The sequence below is a fragment of the Aphelocoma coerulescens genome, chromosome 1 (assembly GCF_041296385.1).
Source record: "Aphelocoma coerulescens isolate FSJ_1873_10779 chromosome 1, UR_Acoe_1.0, whole genome shotgun sequence".
Classification (NCBI taxonomy): domain Eukaryota; kingdom Metazoa; phylum Chordata; class Aves; order Passeriformes; family Corvidae; genus Aphelocoma; species Aphelocoma coerulescens.
Window position 1 is genome coordinate 17,584,370 of NC_091013.1, and position 13,172 is coordinate 17,597,541.

The following is a 13,172-nucleotide window of genomic DNA, read 5'->3' on the forward strand; positions in this document are numbered from 1 at the left end:
GAAGGAGAAAGCTGTTATGAGCTGTTGGCCACACACAAAAGATATCTAATCAGCTCAGGGAGCTAGGTCAGGCTAAAAAGTATTTATTTATTTATGTGTTTTCTGAGCAGCAGTTCACAAGTTTGTTGAAAAACTGCAATTTTGCAGAGTGTAACATTCCTTTAGCATCCTTCAAAATAAGCATTCCCTCAAAAGTCCCCAGCTAAGTTCCACTTATGGATACACCACCATCAGCCCAGATTTATTCATCTAGTGGAGTTATTCCCTTATTCCCATATTAGTGAGAGGATTTTTTTTCACCTTGGTATAAAATATCCACTGCAGGATATTAATGCCACCTAAAGTTAGACACTGCAACACCTTGATTTTCATGTCTAAGCAGTCTGCTTAGGAATACTCAGTCCCTGCAGGTGGATGCAGCTTTAAGCCAAGACATGCTGGCACACCAAGACATGCCCAGTGCTTTGGTTTCCATGGGAAGGAAGATGGTTTGAGGGGCAGAGGGAGTGTAGATCACTTCTACAGCTCCTACACATAGCTGCCCAAGGAACCAGAGCCTCCACAGGCCTTCTCAAAGATCACTCTTAACAATCTGAATGCACTGAAAGCAAAGTGCTTTGTTCCTTAAGCTGCTGCTATATACATCAGAGAGACGTTTCCAGGATGATTCCCTGCCTAAACCCAGCTAAAGCAGAATGAACCTTCCTCTGTTTACTTCTGTTTCTTCCCTCTCTGAGGAGGCTGTGGGGGTTAAGTTAGGTCCCTAAAGATGCATACTGCGATTATACCCAGGGACAGTTAAGTAGCTGTCTCTGTAAGTGGTAGAGATTCAACTGATGATATAACCAAGAACAAAGTTCTCAACACCTACCTCTTCTCCAATTGGCCCTAGCATCCAAGAGGTTTTTTTGTTTGCTTGCAATAATTCTATAAATAAATTGTCTCACCCAGGACATAATAGTCTTGGGTGTTAAATAGCTGTAATACAGCGCTAGGATACCCATTTTGTCAAGTTCCTACTTTGGTGAGCATTGCTTACTCTTCAAAACCCTCAGTACACTTCTCATATTTATGGTAACTATCTCTAGAAAAGAGCAACGGTGGGAAAAATGATGGAAAAGAATGCAAGATTTTTATTTAAACCTCCAAATATTAACTGTATAATGGAAACCGAAAAGTGAATGTTATTTGTCCCACCTAGCTGTTTGAGATCTCAGTTCCCTTGACAAGTGTTCCCGAGCCTGTGCCCATCAAAATTGCCAATCACACAGCCTGTAAGTGTACATCAAATACCCAGCGCCACCAGTACACCATCATACGAAGATCTGTCCAGTTCCCTGAAGAAGATGGGTAAGTTCCCTCATTTGCAAACTTCTGCACATGTTGAAATTACTTTGCTCTGATTTGCACGTTATAACACTCCATTCCATTTCTGTTATCCCAACAGTTTTTCCAAATAACTTGATTATCACTCAGGGTTAGAAAGTTCACCTAAACCACGTGAATTTTAAATGAATGGACATCAGAATCCAATAAACTGTAGGCCAGTTCATCAGCATCTGGAGTCACTAAGACATTTAGGGTCTTGAGCAGGGACTCCGAGTGCTCATATTGGCACTGTGTTCCACTGGAGCTATTTGGGTCTGTGCACGTAGACGTTTTCAGCCTGACACAGCAACTCTGCTAGTGCATTATTCAGCCAGGGCACACTGAGTTCTGTGCTCAGGCTAAAGCCCTCTGCCATACCTTATGGCACGTCAGGTCAGAATCAATGTGAATCGTGGCTTTTCACTTTTGAGCCAGTCTTGATTTGCATCTGTTGGGCTCATGAACTGGAGAAAAGCGACCTCACATCTCACTCCAAAATATGGCATAAAATACTAGTACTCTATGAAAGGAGGCTTTGGTGAATTGATGCCATGTTTCTCCCACAGGGTCCCTTGTGGACCGCTCAGGCAGCGCTCTGCCAGCACCCACGCGTGCACACGATCTCACCTTGGCAGGTGGTTGTGAACAGCCGCTCACACACCCACAGTCTGTGCACAAACCAGAGACAGAGAGGCGAGAGGGGTTCTCTGTGTGCAATTCCGAGGTGTTTAATGAAACCAACACACTCAAAGGAAGCAGGGACAAACAACCAAGAACGAAAAGCACGCGTGGTTTTATCCCAAAGGGTCCCAGGGGCAGGCAGAGCATCAGAAGCCAATAGTCTGAGGGCTAGGGGGCAGAGGCAAGGGTGAGTGACATAACAGAGGCCAATGGGTGAAGGGATGGAGAGAGTCAGTGACCAGTGGAATCTTGGTAAAGGGAGAACTTTCCAGCACAGAGGTTTACCGAGACACCACTTTCAAAGCAACATGGGGGTGTAAAGTGGACTCTGCCACTGCAACAGTACTCCCGGTGAGAAAAAGCTACATAAATTAAACAAACACTCTAGAAACTCAAACAGCTTGAGTGACTCACTGGAAGGCAGCTCAAAAGTCTCTGTCAAGCCCTGCATTCGGCTTGTCCCCATCACTGCCCTTCAGCAGACATCTGGGTGGGGAGAGGTATAATTTCAGCAAAGCCACTCCAGCCCTCCCTCAGCCTGCTGGCCACTCCAAATCCTCTTTCTTGACAAGTACAGAAGAATCTCAGTCTTTTTTCAGTTTGTGAATTCCCATCCCAGAGCAAAGGGCCTGGAAGTCAGTCTGTCCTTCTGACACTGAAATAGCCCCCTGTGCATCCACGAGCATGGGCAAATTTAAACTGTAGCTGGACCTTTTGGAAGCAAGGCAAAATTGAATAGTTACATGGCATGAATACTGTAGGACAAAGACCACCCTGCTTGGGGTAGAACTATTTTATGGAAAAGGGAAGCTGCAAAACTGTAGCTGCTTCCTAAGGCTGTTATCTGATATAGGTGCTGAACTCGCTTCTTGAAGTTGCTGGGATCTAGAGAGCTCCTCCCTATCAGCAGAACCGCCCAGACCTAATTCTTTCTGTTTGCAGCAGTAATGCACACAGGTGCCAGGCCTTCACATGGTACAGGTGCAGACCCAGCACACCAGCAGGCTCATTTTCCCAAATGACTACTGTGATGTCCCTAATTATTTTTTTAAATTCCTATCTCAACTTCTTCTTCTAGATGCCCCTTTACCAACAAGTTTTGCCATAATGGATGGATCTGGGATAGTGACAAATGTGAATGTGTTATAGACACACAGCATTCCAACAGACGAGAAGGTAAAGATGAAATGACAGAGACACTTTTGCATACTATCTCCAAGCTCTTTGTGTCTCATTCTGGTCTTCTCACTTTTTTTTTTTTCATTGAGGAAGTTACAGTTTCTATTCCATATCCCTAGATAGACTTGGATTGTGGTGTGGAAACTCACCTGAAAATAAACACATATATGTGCTTCCCCCCATCTCATTTTTTCTTGCTTGGAAGTTTTATTGTCTCTATATTAGCAACCTGAGTAGGACATAGGAAAGTATTTATATGATTTTGTTAAGTAGGGAGCCTGTGCAAATTCTTATTTCACGTGCACATTTCACATTTTATGATGGGCATTAGGGAAACTTCTCAACTGCAGAAAAAAAAATGCCCTAGAATACATTGCATGGGGAAAGTACTCATTTTATTTTTTTTTTTTTAGTTCTTAAGGAAAGAATTAATAAGGAATAAGATAGGCAAGACCATCCTGCATGTTAGCTGTAGTCAGTGAAAAAAATTATATAACCTTCCAAAGTATTTGAATACTTTTAATGATAATCTTAAATTATTTAGGAATCTTTCAAACTGATACACCCTACATACTCAGGAGTATGTATGTATACTTCTTCAGGTCTGTGGAAGGAAATGGAAGAGGGTAAAATTTGTAGAAAAGTAGTTACTGGCCTTCTTCCTCTGCTTCTCCTGTAAAATTTTAATTTGTCAAAGAAATTTGCAGGAAATATTCTGAGTGGCAACTGTGTAACTCTAAAAAAACTTACTAGCAATAAATATTAAGAGAAATTAAATTTTCTCCAAGTCATGTGTAAGGTTTTTAAGAATTGTTTTTCTCAGGAAATTGTATTGGTCAAAAATAACATGATCATAGCACTAGAGGACACAGACAGAGAAGGAAACCTTGCCTTTGTGCTTTAAGCTACATTCAGCAAGAAAAAGAATAAACCATCCAAGGCAACAATAAATCAATCATGCAAGCAATTCCTAGACTAGCAAACTAAAATAAAGCTAAATAACCTCATAAACTGGTCTACTGATTACAATCTCCTAATGTTAATAAGCAAGAAATAATTTGCATAGTGGTTTCTGTTGGATCTTTTCTCACTCTGGATAAGATCCTCTGACCATCAGGTTAGACTTTTCACTCAAAAAAGGATTAGTAATTTGTATTTCAGAGTGAGTCTGAAGGACTGAGAATAGCCTGAGACCTCATAACTCAGAGTCTTCTGTAAAGTCAGTTTAGAGCATTGAAATCTGTGGCTTGTTGAATTATAGCCTTTGTTGACATAGACTCAATACTTCCTCAGAAAAAATATCATTCTCTGAAGTACATTGTGTTTGGCAAGTGGCTGGGACAAAATAACCTAAAATCTGTCTTTGAGGTTGAAACAAAGTGAGATTGAAACACTCTACACCACTTCACACATGCCAGGCTTCATCACCCCAAGGAAAGGGTTTGTCTTCTAAGAATTTTGGGCAGACTCCCTCTTCCCTTTCAATAGGCCTTAGGTTTTATTCTGTTGAAATACTGGTTTTTCAGCAGTATTTTCAGTAAATAATAATGAATTTTTTTTTCAAGTAATGTGCAAGCCTTTTCTGGCCACTGAGATCAGGGATCAGATAGCAGAGGTGCAGGTTACATTTCACATTCCACAGGTTATATCCAAGAGCTAATTGTAAAGCTACAGGAAATTACCTTCCCAATGACACCTTATATGCCATGACCTTTCACTGGGGATGTGCTGCTTGCATTTTAATAAAGTTTTCACAAAATGTGTTCCCTTTTTGTGAGGATTAGCTTCATGTTGTACTCCAGATGTGCATTTTCAGGGAAGATATTAGACAGTGAGTTCCCTTGGCTGTTCTTTTTCTTCTGAAACAAAGTACTTTCTTTCATCTTTGACAAATATGAATGTGCTCCTTGTTGAAGTGCTAGGCCAGCTTGCCCCCTAGTAGACATAGCATTACTTCTTAAAAGTTTCTGCAGTGACTGTGTAGTGAAGTACACATGTGGTGGGTGTGGTAGTTTGCATGGATGTGCCTTTTTGTCATGGGTGTAGACTAAATCCTTTTTGAGATTATCTTTTTAAAACTTGCTGTCCAGTAAAGATTTGTGCATTTCAAAACATAACACTAGGCTCTTGCAGTATACATCCCCCAAAGTTTTTTGTGCTGGGTTCAACCCACAAGAAACAGCAGTATTAGAATAGAGTGAAATAATCAGCTCAATCCTCTCAGTACTTTTCTGCACGGGAAGTTACAACAGAAATTGTGAAGTCTAGAAACTATCAGAAAGTACATGTGTGAGTCCTAATGAACAGAGAATAGAAAGAGTCTCTTCAAAAGCAGGATTTAGTTATGTAAACTTTACAGCTAAAAGATGTATGTGCTATTTCAGGACTCCCTCCTCTTGCTGAGCTGGCTATGTGTGGACAACATATGGAATTTGATGAAGAAAATTGTGAATGCATCTGTAGACATAAGTGTCCCATAGATTTCTTTCAAAGTAAAGAGAACTGCAGCTGCTATTTGTGTAGGGAGAGCCAGGAGAGCTGTGCTCTAAAACACAAGATATTTCATGCCGAAACCTGCAGGTAAGTGATCCTTGCCATTCACTGTCTACACTGCAAGACCTGAATTAGCTTGCCTAGATGTCAGAGGTGCAAGTGCTGAATTGGCTAGGAGGTCCACTTGAGATGAATACCTTGCTGAAGTTCAGGAGATAATAATACTAATGGATATTATATTTACAATACTTACCTTATAAAAGGAATTTAAGGTTTATTTTTATTTTAAAGAAATCTGGACAAGGCCACTATTCAGCTGTCAATACTTACTACTTTTTCTTTTTTTTTTTTTGGTAATCTTTAGGGAATAATGATTAAAACTGTATTACAACTGACATTAGCTTTTGCAGTGAGTCTTGTACTTGTAGGTAAGCAGAACCCATCCCATGACAGCTGTTCTCTGCGACAGCTGAAGGCAATCTCATGGATGATTAGGGACAAAGGCTCCCTAAATTTGCACACAGAGCACAAAGCACATTCCTTATCCAGTTTGTCCTCAGAGCTAATAATTTTCTAAACCTAATGCAATTTTGTACACATATAAATCCACTGACTCCACTGAGACGCAGAAAAATTGTTCTGGGGCTACTATACTCCATGAATTTCCCTAATCTTTTTGTATTATTAGTTTTGAGGTTTCTGTGTCAAATCAAAGATAGAAAATGCCCTCTAAAACACTGTTTTCATGCATTAGTTAATTTTTTTAATTTTTCAGAAAGCCTTGGTCCCATGTAGAGACCCAGGAGCATGCAGTAGCTTAGTCTCAAAGTTTATATAAGGATAGTCAGCATCCAGTTTCCCTGGGTACCTTGGCAGAGCTGCAGTTCACTGAGTGGTCACCCACAGGGTCCACTCTCACTGGCTTCATAGGTTCATTCACAGGGAAGATGCTGTGGAAGAAGTAACCTTCACATCTTCAGGTTCAGCTTTGAAAACAAGGACAAACACAAAATAGTTGGCAAGTATAAAAATAGCTAAAACAATCAGCAGAGCTAAAAATGAGCATGAAAGAATTGGTTATTTAAGTGTTTCAGACAGGTGGGAGGGGAGGAATGTAATCATTTGTTTACATGAATTTAGCTTCTAAAAATTACTGTAATCTGGACACAGGACCTTAATGCTAGACTTCCATCTGCAGTATTTCTGGAGGAGAAAAGCTGAATCATGAAGTGAGATAAGCTACTTTGCAGAGTTTGAGGGCAGCACTATCCAGTGCTGACCCTTGGGACTTCACTGCTCTCAAGAAATGAAAGCATCACTTAAGTCATGACTCTGGACAAATGGACCACTGCAAGACATGTTGCTGTAGACAAAAATAGTCAGGCAGCAAATTCTTGTCCCCCTGTGTTGTAGGATGTCAACACTTTCCCAAACTGTGTGTACGGAACATTGCAGTGTTCAATGATGAAAAAGCTGAAGAATATGATAGTGAAGAATTATCATATTAAAATGCTTTTCTCTTTTGCCTTCTTTCTCCTTTATCAAACAGTTGTGAAGACAGATGTCCATCCCAACCCAGAACATGCCCAACTGCCAAACCAGTGTGTTCCAGGCATTGTCGTTGTCCAAAGGAGAAGAGAGGTTCTCATGGGTCCCAAAGCAGAGAAACTCCTTGACTGAGCTTCCCCTATTCTTTGACAATCCACTGCTTCGCAAAGTAGCTGTCACTGACTTTCAAACAATAGTAAACATGAACATCTTCCACATTAATAGCAGAAGAATTAATCCAGTCTGCATTTATTTATTAGAGTAATCACTAACTGCAAGTGAATCCTCTGGGACATTGGTAATTGTTCTCTAAGAGGTAACAAACGCTGATGAATTTCTGACTGCATGGAAGAAAGATTGGAAAGTACCAGTTCCATGTTACGTTATGGAAGATGAAGCTCTGTATCGGAAATAAAGTCACAGTCTCCAGCCAGTCACTCAGAAATTGAGACTTGATAATCTTAGCCTCTGAATCCTTAGCTAATGCAGCTCCTGGGTAAAACTTTCTTCAGAAATTCAGTGTACAGGATTCGGCTCCTAATAGGTTCAGCACTGAGTTATTTGACCTACTGTCCAGCTTTGATCATGATTTTGTGTTTATTGTACAACTACTGTCAGATGTGCCATATTTAAGTGTATATAGGAAAATAAATACATCAGTTATTCGAGTGGATTTGATTTTTTTCTGTTATTTTAAAACTCTGCCCCACAAAAAGAAAATAAGCAAAACCCCAAAGCCGTTTCAAGTAGAGTTTTCTTACATTTGTTCCACAGGGACTGGCTTCTGCCCAAACCCAGGTCAAAACAAGGTCACTTGACCCAATAGTTTCAGTAAAAAAGAAGCATTTTTTCCCACATCTGCCTGACAGCATGTGTGATTTATTTATTTGTTCCTGGTGTAGTGCATTAATCTTCCTAGGGGGATAACAGCACACTAGTGCTAACTCTTCAGCACATTTTGGAAAAGCACTGTTCACTAAGAAGGTGGTTTTCCTTTTCGCCTACCACGCAATGAAAATATCTCCTTTGCACTGAAATTCCTCTCCCCAGCGTGAGGCCTGAGTAACAGTGCTTTAACCAGATCAGGTATAAGGGCAGTATTATTTTCTGAGCCACTGAAGTCTGGTGTGAGCTAGTCCAGAGAAAATATTATGAACAATAATCCTGAACTGGAAGTGATATTCTTGACATCTGTATGATTTTTCCCAGTTGCTGAATTCTCCAATTCTACACTGCACTGTGAACAAAGGGCATAGAGTATATGAAATAAATGGTATAGAGATAGAACGTTTGACACAACACAGGGAACAGGAAACGGATTTCTGATGTGCAACTAAGATTTTTTTTTGTATTCATACAGAAAAAATAGATTGATTTAAAATAAAATTTGAACCAAATCCTGTAAGATTGATTGAATGGCTGAACAAAGCACCAAACAATTTAACACACCTTTAGTCTTAGTAAGGCATTTAGGATTTGATCCTGAGTGCTGTGAGTGCCTCCTAAGCTACCTGGGACCTAGGTCTGGGCAAACAAACCTGCAGGCTGTTTGTGCTACCTGTTCTGTGAACTGGCCTGGGATCCTCTGACTGAGCAGCATAGTCTGACCTGTGAGCACACTGGGTGGAGCCCCTGCAGCAGGGTTTCCTCCTGGGCTGCAGGGGGCTTGCCTGATGTGGGTGCTCCTGCAGAGCAAAGGACACGTGCCACCAGCAGGAACTCTGCATGGACAGTAAGGGGAAGGTGATCCAAGTGCAACACCAGGTGAAGCAGCCTGGCAGCACAAGCACAGCCTTATGTCTCCTGCTCCTCCAAGAGGGTCTAAATTCAAACATATGTGTGTGGTGGGGAGGTCCCTGAGCTGCACAGGGGTCCATAAAAGGAATGAACTGCCCTATCACTTCTGTCTCATCTGGGGGCACCCTGACCAAATGGCTGTGTTGCCAATAAGCTACACCAGCAGCACACTCCTCAGAAAGCCAGGGAGCTGCACAGGAAAACCTGACATTTTACTGGTAGCACCAGAGGTATATGGAATAAAAATACACCTTTATGCAAAACCACACAAAACTATCTGTAAAGCTAAATTCTGTGGAAAGAAATCAAGTGTTTACATTTCCTAGCATAACCTGGAGTTTAGCAACTGGAATGCTGAATTAATTACATTTATGTCTTGTCAGTGTTGATCTGTAGAGGCTTCCTTGGTTTTCTGTCCTGACCAGTGAATATATTAACTTCATTTTTCAAGACTGAACTGCTATTACCTGAGAGACAATTAAGTCTGCTTCAACCCCAGAAGGTTCTTAGATCAAGCAGTCACTGAGGGGCTGAAAACCATGTTCCAAAGCTTCTGTCAGAAAGACAGAGAGGGATTTGAACATGAACCAGCTAACCTCCAGGAGATTACAATGGCCATTAGGATACCTAGAGTGGAAAGGCACCATCACTGACCACCACTGTGAACCCTGCTCTGAGGTTTTCCACACTTCCCCATTCCACTGAAAAACGGACCTGTGCCTGGATGTGCAGTGCAGGACTGAAGATCCCAGTGGGATGGAGTGAGATGAGATCGTGCTATCATCCATAGGCTTCTTTCAGTCTAAGCCTCTGGGTGAATTTAAGCTTTAATCTCAAAATTTTGCTCTTAAATCTTGTTGATCACTTTGTTAGACACGTAGGCAAATATTTTTTTGGTATCGTTGTGGTTTAACCCCAGCTGGTAACTAAGTACCACACAACTCATGCGCCCTACCACCACCCTAGTGGGGAGATTTGGGAAGAAAAGGTAAACCTCATGGGTTGAGGTGAGAACAATTTGATAATTGAAACAAAATAAAATATAACACCTACCACAACAACTGTAATAATAATGCTACTACTAGTAGTAGTTGTAATGGAAAAGAAAGAGAGACAGAGGAATAAACCCCAAGAAACATAAATGATGTACAGCACAATTGCTCACCACCCACTGACCGACGCCCAGTCCATCCCAGTGGTGATCAGCACTCCCCTTCCCTAACTCCCCCAGTTTATATACTGGGCATGACATTCTATGGAATGGGATATCCCTTTGACCCGTTGACTCAGCCATCCTGGCTATGCTTCCTCACAGCTTCTTGTGCATCTGGTCTCTGTCAAAGCATGGGAAATCGAAAAGTCCTTGATTTAGAGTAAGCACTACTACTTAGCAATAGTCAAAACATCAGTATTATTCTCATACTAATAACAAGGCACTGTACCAGCTACTAAGAAGAAAGTTAACTCTATCCCAGCTGAAACCAGGACAGAGACTAACATGCTCAAGCAACAGAGAATGTGTGATCATCAAAAACACACCTGGAGGTCAATGTAAAATTCAGTGTTATTTTCACTGAATTTAACCCCCTACAGGTTCTTCTACCTGTGAGGGATTTCTACTTTGCAGGAGCAATGTGCCCAAAATCTTGTGGACTAAGAGCAGTTCTTAGGCTTACTGTGAAGATGGAAAAAGAAAATGCTTGTGGTGGCATTCACGAACAAGAGTGGCCTAAGCAGCCAACACATGTTTTTATCTAGTTTATAACTTCAATTCTCCTTAGAGGTTCTTAGCACTAATTTCCAGAAGACTTATGAATGTACTTCTTCATGCTTCAAGAAGGATTGTCAGCTCTGGTGCAACCTACAGGCATCTTACAGCGTATTTCTTCTACAATAAATTCCTACCCCAGCAGAGCATCTGCTCCTAGGGGTGCCAATCTCTGTATCACAGGATGCTGCTTTTTTCCACCCTACTCTCCTAGTCATTAGAAAATTACCAAAGCAAGAGCATATATGCGTATTTGTAGCAATCACTGAAATACTACATGGAAAAGCTCAAGAATTTAAGCACAGAGCTGTGAATGACAGTGCTGTGTGATGGTCTTCACTGCCACAGCCCCAAGAAGATTTGGATGTCACTAACTCTGTGGCATAGCCATATATCCTTTATATGGAAGACCAGACCTAAAAGGAGGGTCTAGGTGAAGATGCAAACACATGCAGATAATTAGATTTTGGTGGGGATTTATAAAAGATCAATGTTATTTTGTTGGCAAAATTCTGGATTTTTCACTTAAAAATATTCAACAAACTTTAAAATAGAAATGCTTTATGTTATCTTTCATATTGATACATCAGATTGACTTTAAATTAGGATATTTAATATAAAAATTCAGAAGAATTAAATGAGATATATAAAATTCATAGCAGATCTGCTTTTTGACTGATGTCATTAGCTCTTAACCTACGAGTAAAGGACCTTCTTAGAGAGAAGGTTATTGAGCAGTGGAATGTTCTCTTTGAAGTTTGAAAGGCCTTTTATTACTGTGTTCAGCATGACTTGCTTTTTAGGCATATGGACATGATTTACCGATTTCATAGCCAGAATAATAATGCTAAAAATTCCTGTTGCGCTGTGTCTTAATTTTTATATAGTGAACGATGTCTTTAATGTGATATTTGTATTACATGCATAATAGGGATGTGAGTACTTTAATAATAATTGTTAATTCTAAATAAGCACACATGAAGTTTTTCAAACCATCAGTTTTTATGAGTAACTAGCTTCCACTTATACGTGCTTTTTTGGAGGAAGGGACAAGGAAGAATATGAATCAGAATAATAGCTAATATGCACACTGCATTGAAAGAGTCAGGAAATATTTATCTACTTGCAAAAACCATACTCGACTTCCAGAAGGACAGAGGTAAGTGTGATCTTACCAAATGCTGGTGACATGGAAGAAATTCAAGCACATCTTGAAAGTACTGCTCTCATTTACTTCAAAAGCCATCACAGGTCATATGCTGTGGCATTTCTTATAGCAAGAATTATTCATGGGAGGGTTGACAGAGCACATATAAATCCTGTCATACACATATACACTGCAAACATATAAATCTGTATGTATCCTTTGGGCATCAACTCCAGCTGACTCGTAAGGTCCCTTCCTGTATTCCAGTGAAAACAAATGTGAATCTGCTTGGGTTTATTTTTTGTTTTCTTGTACCACTGTAAGTCAGGATTTATCCTACTAAAATTATTTTGCTTTACAGTAGTGTAAAAAAAAGGAAAGGAAAATCTTGAGAACCCAAAACTGAATTTGAGGAAACTCCTTCAGCTGCCTGTTTCCTTTGTATTTTCTAAATAACTGGTAAATGCATTTCAACTTTAAAATATCAAAGAGGTTGTCATCTTCTAATTCTGGAGTTGTGGAGTGAATTGTTCTTTTTGGAACTACAAGGTGGATACCAGGCCAAGTAAATCTATGTTCTCATTTATTAAAGTCCACATTAAAAAAAACCAAACAAGCAGGGGTTACAAGTGATGTACTGCCATTCATTTCATTTATCAAACTCCTACAACAGCAGTTACTTAAAAACCTCACTCACTAAAAACTTTTAACTCAGGGGTAAAAAATCTGTTTTAAATTAAGATAAAAGGAAAGTGCTCCTTTGGCCAATAAAACAAAATGAGTACACAGAATGATGTGTCAGGGCTTGGTCTGCATTTTGACTTATATGCCATTAACACCCTTCTTTGTTTCCACTTTTATCATACTTTACAATACTATTTAATGTGAAACGTCCTTCCAGGCTGAGAGCATTGAGGTGAGGATCCATAATTTAGCGTGAACTGTTTCCTTTCTTAAACATCTAAAGGGACTTTTAATCAATGGAACTGATTAAATGGAATAATCAGTGATTCAATTCTAGTCTGCATTAGTATGCTAATAATGCTATTTATTATCATAAATATATGCTATATATTTAAAACTACAACAGTAGTTATATAAAAAAATGCCTAGTTATGGAGTGTGATTACAAGTTAAGTGCCAAAAAAATACTGTAACAAAGTAGGAAGCATTTCATTTCGTATTTTGCCC

General features: G+C 40.0%; 1 protein-coding gene across 2 annotated transcripts in view; it reads left to right on the forward strand.

Annotated features, from left to right (window-relative positions):
* Positions 1 to 7,937, forward strand: part of VEGFD (vascular endothelial growth factor D) — a 30,267-nt gene extending 22,330 nt beyond the window's left edge. For both annotated transcript variants that reach the window (XM_069003169.1, XM_069003159.1), the window contains exons 4-7: positions 1,202 to 1,350; positions 3,128 to 3,225; positions 5,613 to 5,808; positions 7,271 to 7,937. In XM_069003169.1, the coding sequence (XP_068859270.1) occupies positions 1,202 to 1,350; positions 3,128 to 3,225; positions 5,613 to 5,808; positions 7,271 to 7,397 (570 nt within the window). In that variant the 3' untranslated portion in view covers positions 7,398 to 7,937. The remainder of the gene's footprint in view (positions 1 to 1,201; positions 1,351 to 3,127; positions 3,226 to 5,612; positions 5,809 to 7,270) is intronic.
* The last annotated feature ends 5,235 nt before the right edge of the window (positions 7,938 to 13,172 follow it).